The 19062-nt window shown below is 49.8% G+C and overlaps 9 protein-coding genes across 9 annotated transcripts; 5 read left to right on the top strand and 4 right to left on the bottom strand.

The window, feature by feature from the left end:
* Positions 1–159: 159 nt before the first annotated feature.
* On the bottom strand, positions 160–1300 carry FSST1_000478 (bZIP transcription factor; the record flags this gene model as incomplete). The annotated part of the gene is made up of 2 exons (XM_083230989.1): positions 160–1203; positions 1253–1300. 2 exons carry the CDS (start codon positions 1298–1300, stop codon positions 160–162), a joined length of 1092 nt encoding a protein of 363 aa, XP_083090660.1.
* A 2150-nt stretch (positions 1301–3450) lies between these two features.
* Positions 3451–4416, bottom strand: FSST1_000477 (CCDC174 family protein; the record flags this gene model as incomplete). The annotated part of the gene is made up of 1 exon (XM_083230978.1): positions 3451–4416. One exon carries the CDS (start codon positions 4414–4416, stop codon positions 3451–3453), a length of 966 nt encoding a protein of 321 aa, XP_083090659.1.
* Positions 4417–4853: 437 nt separating this feature from the next.
* Positions 4854–6011, top strand: FSST1_000476 (homoserine dehydrogenase-domain-containing protein; the record flags this gene model as incomplete). The annotated part of the gene is made up of 2 exons (XM_083230967.1): positions 4854–4890; positions 4951–6011. The coding sequence occupies 2 exons, from the start codon at positions 4854–4856 to the stop codon at positions 6009–6011; spliced, it is 1098 nt and encodes a 365-aa protein (XP_083090658.1).
* Positions 6012–6108: 97 nt separating this feature from the next.
* Positions 6109–6437, bottom strand: FSST1_000475 (uncharacterized protein; the record flags this gene model as incomplete). Its single annotated transcript, XM_083230956.1, has 2 exons — positions 6109–6291; positions 6345–6437. The coding sequence occupies 2 exons, from the start codon at positions 6435–6437 to the stop codon at positions 6109–6111; spliced, it is 276 nt and encodes a 91-aa protein (XP_083090657.1).
* A 312-nt stretch (positions 6438–6749) lies between these two features.
* On the top strand, positions 6750–7667 carry FSST1_000474 (tRNA (guanine-N(7)-)-methyltransferase; the record flags this gene model as incomplete). The annotated part of the gene is made up of 3 exons (XM_083230945.1): positions 6750–6895; positions 6948–7132; positions 7183–7667. 3 exons carry the CDS (start codon positions 6750–6752, stop codon positions 7665–7667), a joined length of 816 nt encoding a protein of 271 aa, XP_083090656.1.
* A 538-nt stretch (positions 7668–8205) lies between these two features.
* On the top strand, positions 8206–11939 carry FSST1_000473 (uncharacterized protein; the record flags this gene model as incomplete). Its single annotated transcript, XM_083230934.1, has 2 exons — positions 8206–11819; positions 11879–11939. 2 exons carry the CDS (start codon positions 8206–8208, stop codon positions 11937–11939), a joined length of 3675 nt encoding a protein of 1224 aa, XP_083090655.1.
* Positions 11940–12667: 728 nt separating this feature from the next.
* Positions 12668–14139, top strand: FSST1_000472 (splicing factor SR family protein; the record flags this gene model as incomplete). Its single annotated transcript, XM_083230924.1, has 7 exons — positions 12668–12719; positions 12776–12904; positions 12959–12964; positions 13022–13185; positions 13451–13527; positions 13575–13671; positions 13729–14139. The coding sequence occupies 7 exons, from the start codon at positions 12668–12670 to the stop codon at positions 14137–14139; spliced, it is 936 nt and encodes a 311-aa protein (XP_083090654.1).
* A 704-nt stretch (positions 14140–14843) lies between these two features.
* Positions 14844–15607, bottom strand: FSST1_000471 (peroxisomal biogenesis factor 11; the record flags this gene model as incomplete). The annotated part of the gene is made up of 2 exons (XM_083230913.1): positions 14844–15009; positions 15066–15607. 2 exons carry the CDS (start codon positions 15605–15607, stop codon positions 14844–14846), a joined length of 708 nt encoding a protein of 235 aa, XP_083090653.1.
* A 1916-nt stretch (positions 15608–17523) lies between these two features.
* Positions 17524–18660, top strand: FSST1_000470 (fructose 1,6-bisphosphate 1-phosphatase; the record flags this gene model as incomplete). Its single annotated transcript, XM_083230901.1, has 3 exons — positions 17524–17639; positions 17695–18476; positions 18530–18660. 3 exons carry the CDS (start codon positions 17524–17526, stop codon positions 18658–18660), a joined length of 1029 nt encoding a protein of 342 aa, XP_083090652.1.
* Positions 18661–19062: the final 402 nt, after the last annotated feature.

Raw genomic sequence — 19062 nt, 5'->3', positions numbered from 1 at the left:
GAGACTTGATATTCACATGTGATGGATAACTAATTAATTCATAAACAATTTGATTGACTGATTGACTAATAGGAATCAATGAAACCTGATTAAAACTCAATAAACGAAACCAACGATATCCCGATATTGGCGAAAGAAAGTAATTCCACTTTTAATCCATTATTGCGCACCTGATTGCGCAAGAGCGATCCTCTTCCAGTGATCACGCTCTTCTTCCAACTTGGCAATCTTGTCTTCCAGTTCCTCCATCTTCATTGCCTTGCGCTCCCGAGACTTTCGTGCGGCAAGAGTGTTGCGAGCACGCTTCATAGCAATGATGTCACTGGGATCATCGATGATGATGGGAGGCAGAGGCTTGTCTCGCTTGCGGGCATTAACACCAGCCACAGAAGAGTGGCGAGTGGAAGGCGATGTACCCGACTTGCGACGGGGCATGGGAGGAGACTGAGCATCAGAGTCCAACTCGTCAGACTTCATCTCAGGAGAGGTCTCAACACTCAGCTGGGGAACAGCTGAGGGTTCCGTAGGGAACAGAGGAAACCAATCTCCAGCAGGTGTGTCAAAATCGGCATTGCCAAAGTTGGGAGACACATCATACTGGTCAAAGTCCGGAGACTCATTGTAGATGGATGGAGAAGTCAAAGCCGTGAGGGCCGACGAGTTGGGAGCAGACATGAAAGGTTCTTGAACAAGAAGATCCTGAGGCGAGATAGTCGCCAAGTTGGCAATAGAGCTAGACGCACTGCTGCTAAAGTCAAAGACAGAAGCAACAGCAGGTGAGGAAAAGGCCGTGTGGGCCCCGCCCTCGAAGGCAGTGAACTCTTCGAGTTCGACGTCTGATGAAGGTGGTGAGCTTGTGGAACTAGTAGATATCTCATCAGAGGGGTACAAACCTGCAGCGTTCATCATCCTGGCGGTTTGTTGCGGGACGCTACCTGTACTCTGGGAAAAGAGAGGTACTGGGGGTCGAGCAGCACGGTTCTGCTGGTTCAATGCAGTAGATGACGAAGGGGCCGAAGAAGCGTAAAACTGGTTCGTGGGGCGGTTGTTGTTTACAGTAGACGAAGGACGACCAAAAGCCTGGAGCAACTGGGCTACTCGTTGATTCTGAACAGCAGGGGAGACAGGCTGTTGGCGGTTTTGCAGATGAGACGAGTGACGACGCTGGTTTGGCAGCGATGTTGTTGTAGAGCGATTAGGGGGCTGATCGAACAAGACAAAGTCCTGACGCGGTGATTCGGGACTCTGTAACTGTTGCGCGGATTGTGCCGGCAGGCTGGGACTGGTGGAGAGAAGCCATGGTGATTGGGGATCCGTGGTGAAGACTGGGAAGTCTTGGCCTGAAATGTTGGCGGTTGTGAGGGAACTGGAGCCGAAGCTATTCAAAGCAGTGCTGAAGTTCAGGTCGACCGTGAGGTGAGCTGAACGGGTTGGTTGAAGAGTGGGGATTAACTTGTTAGGGTCCTGAGACGTAATTTTGACTGAGTTGAGGGGGAACAACGGGGAAGGGGGGTTGTTTAGAACATCTTGATTGCCTTGGGCTGTAAATCTTGATGTAATTGTGTTTGTATAAAAGTTTGGGGTGAGGAAAGGAAGAGAGGAAAAAAAGAAAGCCTCAGGATGGGCGGATGGGGACAATTTGTATTTCTCAGGCAGCAATCAGGACGAGGGTTTGTGCGAGGTACAAAACCCAGAATAGCGGGCCTGAGGTTGACACTAACAATTATTGCCTCAGATGGGGGCTTTTCCTCGTTAGCCGATGCTTTGCGTTGCCAAGTACTCCTACCAAAAAGTGCGCCCTTTGGGTCAGCAAGGGTCGGGCAATGAGTCACATTTTTTCGTGCTAAAGCTTAATTAGGACTGGCCGAATGTCTCTGGTGCAACCAATTCTCAACATGGCGCATCCTGCGACAGTCCAAAATGCCAGAATTTAGGACTAAGCCTCCACCGTTCATCCTGTACGGCATTGTACTGTACAGCAAAGCAAAGCACAGCACAGCCAGCACAACGCATCACATCACAGAACCATATGTAGGTACCAAGGTACTGTGAGGACTCGATTTGACCACGCAAGTCTCAAATGGGGCGCCCTAATATCCTATTTTCCCCGTGTTTTCACTCTCAGGCCCCATCTGAGCGCCATTATTCTTATCGTTGTCTTTGACCTCGTGTTGCACTGTAACCAACACTAACATGCCCGCTGTCCTGGCGCAGGTAGGCTTGAAAGTTAGCGTATCCCTCTCCGTAAGCAAACTGACAATGCCCCTGCCTCTAAACTCTCTATTGGCCGAATTTCCATGCCGCCCTGTTGACCTGCTGAAGAACCTACCAATCACCATCTCTCTACGGGTACTAAAACCGTGGACTCGTGTTTCCAACCTCTTATTGTCCCATACCACGACTACGACGACGACGACAATAAACCAGTCTCATGTCGCGAATTCTTGCAGCTGACGAGGATGTTTGAAGAAAAAGAATAGGACAACGAAGCCTCCCTCTGAATAAGGGGGTGCAAGTCAACAGCGCCGCGCATACATTGTACAACACATGCATCTCTTATTTGTTAGTTCCCAACTCTTTGTCTCAGTTTGCCTACCAGTCTGCCTACGTATATGCCTACATATGCCTTCCGGCCCGTCCATCCAGCTGCCGTGCCCTGCGCGCCATGAATCGGTCAAGAAATTCGGCGGAAATTTACTCGTCAATTTCCCCATGTTCCAGTCCTAGTGTGATAGAGAGTCCTTGAAATTCCTAGGTCCAGGTATAGCAAATTACCGTCTCAGCCGTCCCATCCGATCGTTGTTACAGTAGGTGGAAGATGAATTGTCCCCATGTTTCAACTCCATCACACTGTGTCAGATTAAATGCCTCTTTTCTTTTCATGTTAGCCGCAGCAACACATTTCGTATTGAGGCAGGGAGGCTGTCCTAGTTAGAGTCGAACCATTCATGGACCAGTAATCGGTGGACATGGGCTGAATCGGAGGCCCTCATGAGTTCAGCCCACTCGTGTTGGGATTCTACTACATGGATGGGAAAGTCCTGAAAATCGATTTTCTGTACTGCGTATCAGTATCGTGTTCCTGGTTCTTATCTCTGGATAAATCCTAACTCTCGACACCACCCTCTCTGAGATTATCTTCAACTTCCTATCACAACCCAGCTAAGACGCTTCTCCAAGCTAGTAAGCAGAAGTGGGTGTTATCGAATGTCTACAAGACCAACTGACAAAGCATCTCGACTTTCCTATCCCAGATTGGAAATTCTTTGGGACGCGCAAATGGCGACTCAATCAGTCTAGGCTTGATGTTGGTATCGTCGGAACCTCCTGTTTAGGACTCCGCTTGACGACATATCCTCATATTAAGTGGTATTTCAATTCCGTACAGCGGAATTGACTTCAAAAATTACAACGTCCGATATCTTGATTCCTCATCAAGATCTCCATTCTTCAGCCCAGCCTATCCAAGAATGAATCAGCTTGCTTCTTGGCTCTCCGAGTTGCCATTTCCTCCCTTCGCTTCTCAATTTCCCGTCTTCTAGCCTCCTTCTGTTCCTCACGCACCCGTCGCTGTTCCTCCGTCTTACGCCGCTCTTCCGCGAGCCCCTCCATCTCCGTTGTTCGGGTCTCATCGTCTTGACTAAACTTGTAAAAGCCTGTTCCCTTGGTCCGAATTTCCCAATCTGCGTCGTAGTGCTGCGCTGGCGGTGGTGTTGCGCTGCGGTCTCGCTTCCGCGCCAGCTCTTCCATCTTGTCGGGGTCGTCAGGGTTGAAAGCCATGGATTGTATTGCGTCCCCTACGATGAGGTTGCTGGGGGCGCTGGGTCTTGCCGACATGCGTTCGAGTTCTTCGGCTCCCAATAGACCGCGTCGTGCCCTGCGATCCAACTTTTCCTTTTCTGCTTTGGTGACTTGCCGTACGCGACCAAACTCATCCTCATACTCGACCATCTCGCCGCTTTCCTCATCGTTATCTTCATCGCTGCTCGTCTCATAGTCTTCCTTTGTCTCCTCTCCTTCCGCCCATTTTCGATCGAAGTCTATTAGCGGCGCGGCTTCGTTCTCTTTGGCAACATAATCTCCTCGCTTCATCGCTGCGTAAAGACGTGCCTTTTCCTCCATTCGTCGCTTGGCGCGTGCCAACTCTTGAGTTTCTTCCTCTGTGCCAGCAACCTCCTTTAATTGCAGCTTTTTTGATCCATCAGACTCCTTGCTTCGCTTGAGTTTTGAGCCTTTGAATATGTCATCTTTGCCTTCTTTTTGAGAGCGAGACCGGCCAGCTGATGTCGCGACTGATGAGGAGTTTGACATCAATGATGTCAATTGAGCAGTGAAATCAAGCGAAGTAGATAATGTTGCATCACGCTTCGGCTTTTTAGTAGGACGTTGTCCGTATAGATTCGGGTCCTGTGGCATTTTGTCTGTATTCGATAGTTCGCGTATGTGTTTTTGAGTGCTTGGTTGTTGATGATCGTGATGAAGTAAGTATTAAGACGAACGCAACACCACAGGGGGCAATCAAACAAAACCGTTGCTGCTCAACCTGAGGCAATCACCACCAGGTTTAAACGACAACATCGACAACTGAGTTGACATCCTGATCACTATAAATAAATACACACTATGAAAACTGAAAATATCATGATTTACAACGTCTGCCTATGATATTCAAAGTGGACTCATCAATTAATTGTGAACCCAATTGGTTATTCCTTAAGTGCCTCCGATTGTAGGGTAACCCACCGCGGGGTTCTGTTGCGTGCTCAAATCACTTTCCTGAGTGCCCCGCCATCGGAGCTTGACTTTATTCCTTCACAAGCTTCATCAACAGTTCTGCAAGTACCACAGCAATCATGGCCGCTACCAAGCAAGTTTTCATCGGAATTATCGGTAATTGAAACATTCGAAACTATAAATACACAACTTTATAAACTAATATCCCAACAACAGGCGCCGGAGGTGTTGGCAAGGCCTTTATCGACCAGCTCCAGTCCCTTGCTGCTCGAAAGCCATCCCCGAAACTGAACCTTGCCTACATTGCCACGAGCCGCAAGGCCATCTACAACGACGACTACTCCCCCATTAACCTCGAGAACGTCGTCGACACTCTCGGTTCCTCGTCCAAGGCCCCGCTCGCTCTCGCTCAGGTCGTCGAGTACCTTTCCAAAGCCCCCGCCAAGACCGTTCTTGTCGACAACACCAGCTCTCAAGATGTTGCTGAGCTGTACCCTCTTGCTCTGAGCCGAGGCATCAGCATTGTTACACCCAACAAGAAGGCCTTCTCTGGACCATACAAGCTGTGGCAAGACATCTTCTCAGCTGCCGAGTCATCGGGTGCCCGTGTTTACCACGAGTCATCCGTCGGTGCTGGTCTCCCCGTCATCTCCACCCTGAAGGATCTCGTTGAGACCGGCGACAAGGTCACCAAGATTGAGGGTGTTTTCAGCGGTACCATGTCTTTCCTCTTCAACTCCTTTGATCCTACTGAGGGCCAGGGTGGTAAGTGGTCCGAGGAGGTCAAGAAGGCCAAGTCTCTGGGCTACACCGAGCCTGACCCCCGAGATGACCTCAACGGTCTTGACGTTGCCCGAAAGCTGACCATTCTCGCTCGTCTGGCTGGAATCCCCGTCGAGTCTCCCACCTCTTTCCCCGTGCAGAGCCTTATCCCTAAGGAGCTCGAGTCTGTTTCCAGCGGCGACGAGTTCCTTGAGAAGCTCCCTGCTTTTGACTCTCAGATGGAGGAGACTAAGGCGGCTGCTGAGAAAGCCGGCAAGGTTGTCCGATTCGTTGGAAGCATCGACGCTGCCTCCAAGCAGGTCAAGGTTGGCCTGGAGCAGTTTGATCGCTCCCACCCCATTGCTGCCCTGAAGGGTAGCGATAACATTATTAGCTTCTACACCGAGAGATACGGAAGCAACCCCCTGATCGTCCAGGGTGCAGGCGCTGGAGGTGACGTGACCGCCATGGGAGTCACCGCTGATCTGATCAAGGTCTTGTCGCAGATTGCATGAATGTTGAAATAGAATAACCAAAAATAAAAGCGCCAAGTTTGAGTTCCCAGCAATTTCGAAGAGAAAAGAACAGATTGTTGTGTTTCGTCGTAAACAATTAAAGTGATGCTTTGTCTATTCCTGTTGCTATCGCCGCAGCATGTGGGTTCGTAGTAACAACAGTATCGGGCTCGTCAGTCGGTGGAGGATTATCGTTACAGAGGTTCCTCCACGTCCAAAGACAGAGGTCGAATATCACAAGAAGAATGACGGGGACAAATAACATAAGTCCTAGGCCGAGCTATCCGTACGTTAGTCGCAAGCGCAAAGGTAATCAGGTCAATCAGCACTTACACAGACAAGAGAGATCAAGTTGACGATAGAGGAGTACTCAGTCATTAGAGGACTGAATAGGTTCCATGACGCTTCAGAGGACATGCTAGACATTCTGGGCAGCGCTACAGATTGCTTCAAAGTAAAAAAGCCCATGGCTTGAGAAAAAAACGACTGATGTTGTGGATGGGAGAATCACAATTCCGAGGCAGCTTCGCTTCAGGGAGGTCGATGCTCCATCTATCGTGGCCCAGCGGACAGGGATTATTTCCGCCTTAATTAACATGTGCAATGCTAGAGCTGAGCATATCTCACCGCCTTCCAAAAAGGCTAATTCTGCCATGCGCAAAGCTTCATCCTCATCTGCCTCACAAATTATCACTGGAAATTGTGAAGCACTTAAACAGCATCATCATAGCAGCAACCATGACAGCAGACCTTCCAAATAAGCAAAAAGGCCGCGAGACGGATCGCATAAAGAGGACCAAGGATGGAGTTACTCAGTTGCCGCGCAAAAAGTTCTATCGCCAGCGAGCGCATGCGAATCCTTTCTCTGACCATATGCTAGAATAGTATGCAGACTGCTCAATCCGTTTCAATTACATTATAACTAACATTCGACAGCCCCAAGTCACCAGATGATATGGATTGGTCTCCATACTTTCCTCACTATGTTCAAGAAGGAACATCAGAAGACTCTTCAAAGCCTCCTCGTCTGACAAAAGATGTTGAGATTGTCGATATTGGTTGTGGATTCGGAGGTCTTACGGTAGCTCTGGCTCCCAAGTTACCAAACACTCTCACACTTGGTAAGTGGAGTAAGAATTGGTTACTAGCGAATGTGTATTGACCAGAGCAGGCCTGGAGATTCGTACACAAGTGGCAGGGTACGTTCAAGAACGTATAAAAGCACTACGATCACAAAACTCGGACAACATGTACCAGAATGTTGCCTGCATCCGAGCAAACACGATGAAGTTCCTTCCCAATTTCTTCAAGAAGGCCCAGCTGTCCAAGATCTTCATCTGCTTTCCCGACCCTCACTTCAAGGCCAGGAAGCACAAGGCCAGAATTGTGTCGACAACGCTGAACTCGGAGTATGCTTATGCGCTCCGACCTGGTGGCATCGTCTACACCATCACCGATGTTGAGGACTTGCATTTGTGGATGGTTCAGCATCTCGAGGCTCACCCTGCTTTCGAGAGGATTTCCAAAGAAGAGGAAGAGGCGGACGAGTGTGTCCATGTCATGTCGACTGAAACCGAAGAAAGCAAGAAGGTTACTAGGAATAACGGACAAAAGTTTGTAGCGTTGTTTCGAAGACTGGAGGATCCTCCGTGGTAGAATTTAACTTGGCGATACTGGTAATAAGGGTAACGAAATTGGTTATATGAACAACACATTCTTTATGAATAACAAGACGACTTGCGCATGACTAATGTGGTAAGCCATATAAGGAATCTAGGTAGCAGAAAAGTTGGCCTCCCAAGTCTTAGGGTACCTAGGTACCTATAGAAATAAGTAATGTAAGAGGTATAGTCTACGTACCTAGCATAGCATAAACTGACCTACAGATTTGGTCTCTTATGCTTCTGCCGGCCAACTTTTCTGATACCATCAATCGAGTTGTACCTGCAGACTGCCAGTCATCACTGAGGTGAGGGGTGCTGTCCAGGGTTCCTTGTCCCGCAGACTATTTTGACAGGGGTGAAGCAACAAAATGACAGCATCCTTCTCCGCTGTAATTGACAGCCACCTCACCTTAAGTTAGTTAGACCAATCCAGTCTTAACCTCCACTACCTATTATCGCATCACCGACTTTACCACTTACACCCGTCCATCTTCGTTCAAGAATGTGGCTTTGAGGTCAACATCCTGGTGATGGCCCTCAAGCGTAGAGATGTTATTGTTGCAGGACTCGCTGCCTTCATAGCCTGGGGCTTTGCTGCGAGCTGGTCACCTGTTCTTCGCTGGGCAGGCCATGCCTTTGTTGCCGGCTCCTTCGTCACCCTCGTTCTTCTCTTGACCGGCCTCTTCCTTGTCTCGAGACGCCCAAACGATCGAACCCTGCCACCGAATGGCGTCACCTTCCTAAGTCTAAAATCATGGCGATCAGAGGTGCAGGCGCTGCGCCAGCGACAATCATATACTCCAACCCAAATACAACCCGAATCACCCCGCGTTTCTAAAGCTATCGACGATTTGCTCGGCCTCATAATCCGCGACTTTGTTAGCAGTTGGTATTCCAATATAAGTCGCAATCCGACCTTTACGAATCAGGTCGACAAAGCTGTGCGCGAGGCGCTGCTGAGCTTGTGTGATATCCTACGTGATAAGGATCTGGCGGACCTCCTCACCAGTCGTCTTGTTCCTCTCCTTACCGCCCACTTTCGAGATTTCTACGAAGCAGAGAAATCAGTACGAGGGAAGAAGCTTAACCGCTCTGTTACTGAATCAGAAGAACTCGACCTCGCTATTGCTTCAAAATTCCGCGATGGACGCCTACACCCTGCTGCGTCATTGTCGTTTCCCGACACCAAGATGGTGCAACAAGACTACCTGCGATCTCTTGTCGCAAAGATTATGCCACAAATTCTTCCGGAGAACATGCTGTCTAGTCGAGCTGTCTCCATCATCATTCGCGAGATTGTTGGGTGTGCAGTGTTATTTCCCGTGATTCAGCTTCTTTCCGAGCCCGATACATGGAATCAACTAATGGAGAATATGGGTCGTTCAATGTTGCAAGACAGATCAACAGTACGCAAGCTTCGTGCAGCTTTGGATCAGCATGCTCCCTCTACACCAAAGTCCAGCAAACTAGCATCCATGCCTAGAGTTGCGCCAGGCGACAGCGAGCGCAAGTTTGAAAAGTTCATCCGTGCTATTCGGAAGGTCAACAACCTGTCAGATGCACGCCGTTTTCGCAGCGAAGTTGCCAGTCAACTCAAAAGGGATTCTTCTCAGGATAACCAGGACCAGGTCTACCTTCGTCGATTGGAGATGGGAAAGAGGTTACTCGATCAACGAGTGACTCACCTTGCTGCTGGTGGTGAACGTCGTCCACCTGGACCATTGCCTGTACCATCCACTTCTTCAAAGTCCAAGCTGGAAAGCGCGCCCTTGGTGGACTTCCTGAGAGATCCTTCAGCACTTTCCTATTTTATGGAATACATGGATCGTCAAAATCTGATGCCCTTGGTACAGTTCTGGCTTGTTGTCGACGGTTTCCGAAACCCCCTGGAGGAAGATGGCCCGGACGATGAGCTGCCATCGACGCTCCCTATGTGGACTGACGCGGATCGTCAAGACTTACAGCAGATAAATCAAGCATACTTATCAAGGTCTGAGTTAAAGGTTCCGGACCATTCAAAGAACGAAGTGAAAGAGTTTATCAAGGCAGGGAAAACAGCCACGCCGATGCAGTACTACAGAGCCCGACAAGCTATTTTGAAAGCTCAAAGTGCAGTTTTAGAGGAGATGCGCGAGCGTTTCTTCCACGGTTTCAAGAAATCTGACCTCTTCTATAAATGTCTTGCCGCTGAGGAAGCAGCCAATAACCAGACCCTCCGATCAACACCTCAACCAGAAGCACAAACATTGGCGCCCGGTCGATCTAGTAAGACTTTGCCAGCGAAGCCAAGACCAGTTTCACGGTTAACCACACAACTATCCAACACGAGCAAACGTACAGGATCTGCTTCGGACCTCAGGTCTCTGAACTCCAATGGCAACGGCCTTGGTCATCGAGCTAGACGCTCACTTGACGAGGGCTCTTCTACTCCCCTGTTTGAAGACGACGACATTGATACCGATGGTTTGGGAGATTCTGTGCAAAGCCTGGATGCAGAGACAAACAGTCAACAGCTGCCGGACACTCAGGTTGTTCAGGCAGTGGAGGAAGCGCTCACAAACATCATGGAAAACAATCGTCCACAGACCGCTGAGGATCTACGCGCGTCCCTTTTCGAAAACAGTGGCATTGGTAGTATTGGTGGCATCGATGATAATACGTCGAGCCTCTTCTCAGGTCACGACAACGAATCCAATCGTGGCTCTCTTGACATGGGAGTACGACCAGGCGCCTTGCTCAAAGAAGGAGAAAAGCCAAGCCTTTCGTCGCTTGGTCTTGTCAGTGCGGCCTCACGAATCGGCGTCTTTGTTGATGATGATCTATTTGGTGATAATAACAAAGATCTCCCTGATGACGGCGATCCAGACGAGGGTCCGCCGCCCGATGATGAAGACGAAGTGCACGAAGCAGCACCAGGAGATCTTGGACTGGCCGAAGCAATCACTGCTCTTTCTAATGACATTGATCGCCTGGTAGCACAGGAGGCGGTCGTGGAGTCCTTAACGCGGAAAGCAGAGTTGACAAATAACACTGCTGAGCTACGCATCCTTAGGAAGTCGAAAGCGTCTTTGCAAAGGGAGATTAGGCGCAAGGAGCTTCAACGTCAGCAGTATGTCATCCAAGAGAGCGATAATAGTCTCTACGGCCGCTCCACTATCAGAATCAAATCCATTCAGGTCGGAAGAGAAGAGGACGGCAGAGAGTTTGCCCTATACGTTATCGAAGTGCAAAGAAATGCTGGAGAGCAGATGCCCGCGGCTTCATGGGTGATTTCGCGGCGATACAGCGAGTTCCACGAACTTCACCAAAAGCTACGGTCCCGTTACCCGTCGGTCCGGAATCTTGACTTTCCTCGGCGACGTATGGTTATGAAGTTCCAAAGCGAATTTCTACGCAAGAGACGAACTGCTCTCGAGCAGTATCTGCAAGATCTACTGCTGCTGCCTGAAGCATGCCGTAGCCGAGAGCTTAGAGCATTCCTTTCGCAGAGTGTGATAACACAAGGTCAAGATATTCTGGATCGCGAAGACAAGAAGGATATGATGACGCGGTTATATGATTCTGTTGCAGATGGAATGGACGATATACTTGGAAACATCCCCGTTCTGGACCAGATATCTGAGGCTGGCCAGAGTCTAATCGCGGCGGCTACAAACCAGCTCAACACGGTTCCACTCAATGTTGACGAAGAGAACTTTCCAGCCGCTGAAGCCGAAGCTGAATTGAACGCCTTTGAGAATAAGGAACTTGAACCGTTCATCAAACCGATTTGCGACATCTTCCTTGAGATATTCGAGCTCAACAAGGGAAACAACTGGCTCCGCGGAAGAGCCGTGGTAGTTGTTCTGCAGCAACTTCTTGGCGGTACGATTGAGAGAAAAGTGCGAGATAATGTCAAGATGCTTTCCCAGGACGACAATGTTCTCAAATGTATCAGCTTGGTTCAGGACAGCCTTTGGCCAGGAGGAGAGATGCAACGTGATCGAAAACCACGAACAGCCACCGAAAAGAAAAAGACACGGACTGAGGCGAGTCTGATGCTGGCCACACTGGTACCAGATCTCGCTGGCAGTGTTGTGGGAAGAGTCAATGCGCAGGCAGCGAGTCGTCGTATCTTTGCGACATTGAACAACTCGAGGTTGAAGTATGTCATTTGATTAGGAAATCGTCTCGTATGAGAGGACTTGGCTAACTCGTTCACAGTGCACACCTCGTATTCACTATGATTGATGAAATCGTCTCGGTCCTATTCGAGGAACCGTAAGGCCCTAATGAAAAGATCTTCTTATTATTCTCCACCAAGCACATGATAGAGTGCACAGCAAGGCGTTGGGCGTCACTGACAAGGAATCAAGTTGGGCTGAGATGAAAATTATGTGGTGATTGGGGGAAAATGACTTGCGTCCTGTCTGTAACGAAACTTTTTTTATGCTGTTATTGAGTTAGTAGCATAGATTCATGAGGAGGCCATGAAATAATAGTAATGACAATGGCTGGGTTTTCTGCATTCTGAAAAGATCAACTATAAAGTTTGAAGTCTCCTACGTAGTATCAATCCCAACAAGCCGGGCACTTACTTACAGCGCCTAGCATGAGCGTGCAGCAGCATTAATGCAGGCAAAGGCGTTCGCATGTGACGCTAACGAAGCATCTTCAGCGCCCGAGATAGCGGGATCCGGGGGCACCTTCTCGATCTGGTGTTCTGCCAGACTTGTCCGCCTTTTGCCCCAGCCTTCTTCGTCGCGTAAGGTTTAGAGTCTAGCTTGTCCATGTCGCACTCTTCTCCTCTCCACCAACATATCTTCATCATCACCCATCCTCGTCTACCCGCCACCCAAGAAAACCCCGCGTTTTCTGTATTTCTTGGTCCATCGCGCGCAACTGGCCCTGGACTTCTGGAATCTCTCTGGCTAGATCAATACTTCGAATTTTTGCACTCGCTTTCCGTTTGGATCCCATCTCTCGCTTGACTACGGTCCTCCAACCGGCAACATGACGGAGGTATCAGCCACCCGGCTGTACTTGGGAAACCTCCCTCGCAATGGTCCGGACTCATCGCCCTGACGCTCCTAGTCAACCCACTGACATGCTGCCCAACAGCTACCAAATCCGACGTCGAGGCTCACTTCGCGACTCATGGCACTGGAGAAATCACCGAAGTGAAGCTCATGAACGGCTTCGGTTTCATCGAGTACAAGGACCCAATGGATGCCCGCGACGTTGTTCCAGGTGAGTTATATCATTGGCCCTCTTGTTGTGACTCTTGCTAATCACGTTTGACAGCTTTCCGTACGTCATCGTTTAACATCACCCCCCTCGTTCCTGGCTAATCCGCGACTTCGAAAGATGGTTCTGATTTCATGGGAGAACGACTTACCGTCCAGTTCGCCCGTGGTTCCCGGCATCGTGAGGGCGGCAATTTTGGCAACCATGAGCGCACTGCGCCTCGGCCTCGCCGAACCCCTCATCGAATGCAGATTACGGGACTACCAAATGATACCTCTTGGCAGGTCTGTTTATCCTCCCCGTTATTGATCGCTGGACTCCATGGACCTTCCCTTTGTGATTTGCGCGCATCTCTGGCTTTTCTGGTTTCGACCCATTGGAACTGCACCGGGATTAGTTCCAGGGCACAACAATCAAGGACCCCCTCCCGCTCTTCAGGTTTTGCTTCCTGGTTCTTGTCTTGACGGATTGTGCTTTCGTTTTGTGGATTACATGGACTTCCGGCGTTTCCCTTTCCTGGACAGCAACTTACGTGGATTCTGGAAATAGGACCTCAAGGACTTTGCACGTCAGTCCAGCTTGGACGTGGTTTACTCCGAGACAGGCCGTGACTCGAACGGCCGAGGGTGAGTTGAGTTTTATGCGTGTCGAGGTCATTATTAATGAATTGTAGATTCGTTGAATTCGAGACTGCTGCCGACCTGAGAACTGCCGTCGAGAAGCTGGATGGTCGCGAGTTTAAGGGCCAGCGAGTCCAGTGTGTCGCCGACGTATGACAAGGTAGCCCCGTTCAACTGTGAGAACTGTAAATTGACTCGACACTTCAGACTCAGCCGGACATGCCTCCTCGCGAGCGCGGCCGATCGCGCTCTCCTGGACGACGCCCTTACCCCCCTCCCGTGGACGATTACGACCGCCGTGGTCCTCCCCGAGGTTATAGCCCTCGTCGAGACGGATATGGCTACCGTGATCGTAGTCCGCGTCGCGACTATTACGACGACCGTGCTCGCTATCGATCCCCACCTCGTCGCCCTATGGAGGATTATCCTCCCCCTCCTCCTCGCGGTCGATACGATGATCCATACCGACGCGACTACCCTCCTCCTCCGCCTGATCCTTATGTCAATGGGCGACCCCCATACGACCGACCTCCTCGAGATTTTCCTCCCCGAGAGGGTGGATACCCACGAGAGGGTGGCTATCCGCGAGACTATGATCGTGGTGGACGTTACTGGTAAATCCAAATTCCATTACCGCTTTGGGCGCTTGCTTGGCAGGACTGTCCTTGACCGACGGTGTACTAGATCTTCCCCAACCGAATATGCCAATTGGCGTGTAACAGTCACGACCTGTTAATGGGTATGAAAGGGCAAGATTCAACGGAGGTAATGATTGGCAGACAAGTGCGACAATGTATGACAACCGACTGGTGACATTCTCAACCAAAAGGATGAGGCAGATTGGATTGGCGTCAGGTGCAAGGGCTTGCAGGATATACGTCTACGACAGCTGGGAAAAGTCCACGACTACAGGCATCGAGTTTGCTACGTAATTTGAGATATAGTGTACGACTAGGCAATGGAGTAGTCGCGAATGATGGTTTGCTTGGTTTGCTTCTTGTTTAACACTATCACTTGCACGATGTGCCTTAGGGCACCACTCTCATTTGCAAGACGTTGAACAGGGTCAATTTGTTATAGGATTCGAGAAAAGAATAATCCAACTTTGATTTTGTATTTTCGAACTGGCTATAATCAGACAATGAGTGAATGGTACTTCAGGTTTACGTAGTACGGCCACCCAATCCCAGCGCCTCCATATAATACAAAAAAAAGATGTTATAGAGATTATGACTGTACGATGCGCTTGTAAGAGATTTTGAGGATGAGTAAATATGTGGTATCAGGCGGTGGTGGTTATTGTTTCGTATATGATTGCCAAATTAGGCGGTCTTCTTCCACTGTGTGTAGACACCGATAAGACTGCTCAGAGTACCAGTAAGGCCTACGACACCGTCGTCGAGGAATCGGTTGTAGCCAAGACCGGAAAGGGGAACCAGGATATCGAAGACATCGCAAAGAAGCTGCTTCTTGGCGGCAGCGCGCTCACTGGGAATGAGTTAGTACATACGGCAATGAGAAAGCGATTGCATGTTACAACTCACATAGAAATGGTCTTGCTCTCGACAACACCCTCTCCCTCCTTCAGATCGACCTTTGATGCTCGTGCACTCAACTGGCGAAGAGTGTACAGCTGGCCGAGGATGCTAAAGGCGATGCCAACAGCCCAGGATCGGTAGGCCTCTTGCTGCATGCGCGTAGCATGCTTCCAGGTCTTGATACCGGCGGCGTGAGGAATGGTGAGAGAATCGCAAGCGAGGTAACCGGCGTAACCAAGCTGGCGACCGACCTGGGTGTACTTGAGGACGGGGTCCATGGACTTTGAGTCGGAGGCGGTGGCAGCAGCCTTGAGGTGCTCGACGAACTTTCCGGCTCGGAAGACCTTCCGGAACAGACCGAACTGCTTCTTGAGGGCGTTCCAAGGAGCGACCTTGTCTGCGGTTGCGTTTGCGCGGAGGAGGTACCAGGCGTAGAAACGGGCAAAGTACTGGAAGACTCGCATGAGCTTGTCGCGACCGAGGGTAGTGGCCATGTAGCGCAGGTAGTGCGCTACCGTAGGATGGTAGATAACTGCGTCGGCGACCATGATGACGATGGTAACGAATCGAGGTCGAGGTTGTGTAGAGCTATGCGACAGTAGGTAGGCACGTAATTACAATTTCACCAGTAAGAAACCAGCAATTACTGTTGATAGAAAAGGCGATTAAAGATGAGATGGAGATGGAAAAGCGGTAGGTTAGGTTCAGGGAAAAAGCTGGGGAAGAAGGAACGCGCGAATGGAGTCAATAAGTTTATTAAGGTGCAAGTGCAAATGCAATGCAATCCCCACGGTACGGTTGGGTCAAGATCCCCTAGTAAGGTACAGTATAGTTTATGGTAGAGATTTGATCAACCGTGGAGACGGAGACTTGACCGAGATGCCGAGGTCCGCTCACGAGAGCGGGATTAAGACGAGGGAAAGGAGAGAGAGAATCTCATGCAAAAATATTGCCTTTTTGGGTCTGGGGAAAGGGAAACAGGGGGGAAGCAGGGCAACAATTGCCTATCTTGTGAAAATACAAGATAAAGATAAAGAGTCTAGTCGCTGTAGTTTGTTATGTCAAATTCCTGTTTATTTTACCTTGGTTAATTTGATATAACGGCACTTGAGGAACTTTCACAGGCAAGCTTCCTGATTACAGGTTAGGTAGTACCGTCGTGGTAGAGTTGAGTTCATCACACATGACCCGAGGCCTCGGGTTGAATAATAACCACAGGGACAAAACGGGGAAGCTTGGCGCCATTCAACCTCGGAAACTGTCCGTCAATGAAAAGCACCGTCAGTAATCGATGAGGAAAAAGGATTCTTATCAGGTGCCAGTTCAATCCAGCTCACACTCAGCTGGAACTCCCAAGGTAATAGAAGTCCGCTTTAGGCGGATAACCTTTGATCCGGTTCCGTAATGGAAGAAGAAGACCGTCGGTTGAGGGGGACAGTTGGTAGAAGGAAGGTACGTTTTGAAGACCCGAGGGAGGAGCGTAGGTATGATATATGCAGGACCCAATTGCCTGAGAAAGGAAGACGTCAACACAACTGAACAAGAGACGAGACAAGATATTCAACAATTCCAACTTTCTCACAGTTAAACTCCCCCAAACCCACTTATCGCTGCCTCACTTCGGTGTTTTATGAAGATCTCCAGTCTCCAAAAGATTAAAACCCCCGCTTAAACGTCAATATGAGCGAGCCACCCCCACTACAACCGCCTCACAAGGCCACGAGAACATCAAGAAATCAAAAGAATGGCGGGTCTCAGGAGTGGCTGTGACGACAAAGACTCTTCCCCCATCGCGATGCTATCAAAAATCTATGGGTTCATGATGTATGTCCTCCGTATGCTCCTCGGTGAACAACCCCCGAGGTTCTCCATTCTTCACCTCCAAATGTGGGGGAAGAAACCGGGAGACATAGTACGTACAAACAAAGCTAACCAAAGCTACAGTTAAACAGTTGGGGGAGCTTTGGAGACCCCGGGAAATCCTCTTGCTACCGCTTCCCCTCGGCCGGGCTACGCTGTACGGTCAACCATGGTCCATGAGATTCCGATATTCAGGCGTCCTGGTTGGTGCAAATGCCCATTGCCATTACATGAGAAGTCTTGAACTTGCGGCTCCAGAGCCCATAACTCGCACGGATGGGGCCGTTGATGGCCGCCCCCCGGGATGCGGGCGTATCATTGATTGGCATTGGACGGATCGTCATCCGTCAATTGTCGTCAAGTCACCGACGCGGTTGTTACTCTGCTACTCTGCTTTGCGCTGCGAAAGCTCAGGCACTTGCTTTTACATAACTTGGTCCCATCTCCCGTTTCGTCGCGTGCTCTTGTCTTCTCCCTCTTCTACTTCTTCCTCTCCAACCTTCACGATACCCTCATACCCCTCCATCATAACGACCTTGCACTTCGCTTTCCCCTCTTGCTGATCAACCGCTCTTTCTCTCTTCCCATTTAAAACTCAGTCACAATGTCTACCACCAACAGCGGACAAGAATCCGAAAAGGTTAACACCAACATTGTTACCCTTACCCGCTTCCTCACTGAGGAGCAGGCCAAGCACCCTGAAGCTACTGGTGACTTCACGTACGCTCATGTGACCCCCCAATTCTCATGATAACCATGCTAACCACCCCCTCAGTCTATTGTGTCACGCTCTCCAGTTCTCTTTCAAGTCTATCGCCTACTACATCCGACGCGCCACCCTTGTGAACCTCACCGGTCTGGCTGGTTCTTCAAACATTACCGGAGACGACCAGAAGAAGCTCGATGTCATCTCCAATGACCTCTTCATTGAGGCTATGCGCTCTTCCGGCAAGTGCGCGCTTCTAGTCTCCGAGGAGGAGGATGATATCATCTACTTCAAGGACGCATCAGAAGCCCGCTACGCTGTCGCTTGCGATCCCATTGACGGTTCCTCCAACTTGGACGCTGGTGTCTCAGTCGGTACCATCTTTGCCATTCACAAGCTTCCCGAAGGCTCAAAGGGCTGCAAGGAGGACATTCTCAAGCCCGGTACTGAGTTGCTTGCCGCCGGTTTCACCATGTACGGTGCCTCGGCTCAGCTCGTCATCACCATGCGCGGCGGAAGCGTCAACGGCTTCACTCTTGACAACGGCGTCGGCGAATTCATCCTGTCTCACCCCGACATGCGCCTGCCTAAGTCTCGCGACATCTACTCTTGTAACGAGGGTAACTCACTATACTGGGAGGACAAGACCATCAACTACTTCAACTCATTGAAGCAGGCTCAAGAAAACGGCAAGCCTTACAGTGCGCGTTACATCGGTTCCATGGTTGCTGATGCTTACCGAACTCTGCTGTACGGAGGTATCTTTGCTTACCCCGCCGACAAGAAGAGCCCCAAGGGCAAGCTCCGTATCCTCTACGAGTGTGCGCCCATGGCTCTTATCTTTGAGAATGGTTAGTCTTTCATTTTCTTGCTCTGAGTCACATCTTACTAACTTGATTCATAGCCGGTGGTCAAGCCGTCGACAGCAAGATGAACCGAATGCTCGAGGTTGTGCCCGAGCACATCCACGACAAGGCCGGTATCTTCATGGGTAGTTACGACGAGGTTGAGAAGGTTAAGAAGTTCCACCAGTAAGATGGAACAATACGGCGCTTTGGCATGGGATCACGAATTCAGTTAAATATCAAAAAGCGAACCTCATGAGTATATGAGCAATTAATGATCAATTTATCATATCTTTTTTTTACTTCATCATGTTGAGTGTCGTCATGATGAGATGTCATGATCGTGAACCATCATGGCGGCGGTTTGATTGGGCATGTCACCACGACCCTGTCTGTCATACGAGTGGCATGACGTGCTTGTATGGTCGTCTGATTGCGATTTTATCCACATAAGACGATATGGTTAGCTTTTGTCTGCATCTGTAAAGCGGATACAGTGATCATCTCAGCCATGATAACCTTGTGCAAGCCATTCGTACGTCTTCTTCACGTAAAAGATGTAGTAGACCAGACTAGCCTGGGTAGTTCTGGA

The sequence above is a fragment of the Fusarium sambucinum genome, chromosome IV (assembly GCF_050947815.1).
Source record: "Fusarium sambucinum isolate potato_lamoka chromosome IV, whole genome shotgun sequence".
Taxonomy (NCBI): Eukaryota; Fungi; Ascomycota; class Sordariomycetes; order Hypocreales; family Nectriaceae; genus Fusarium; species Fusarium sambucinum.
This window is presented reverse-complemented; position numbering and strand designations above follow the sequence as displayed.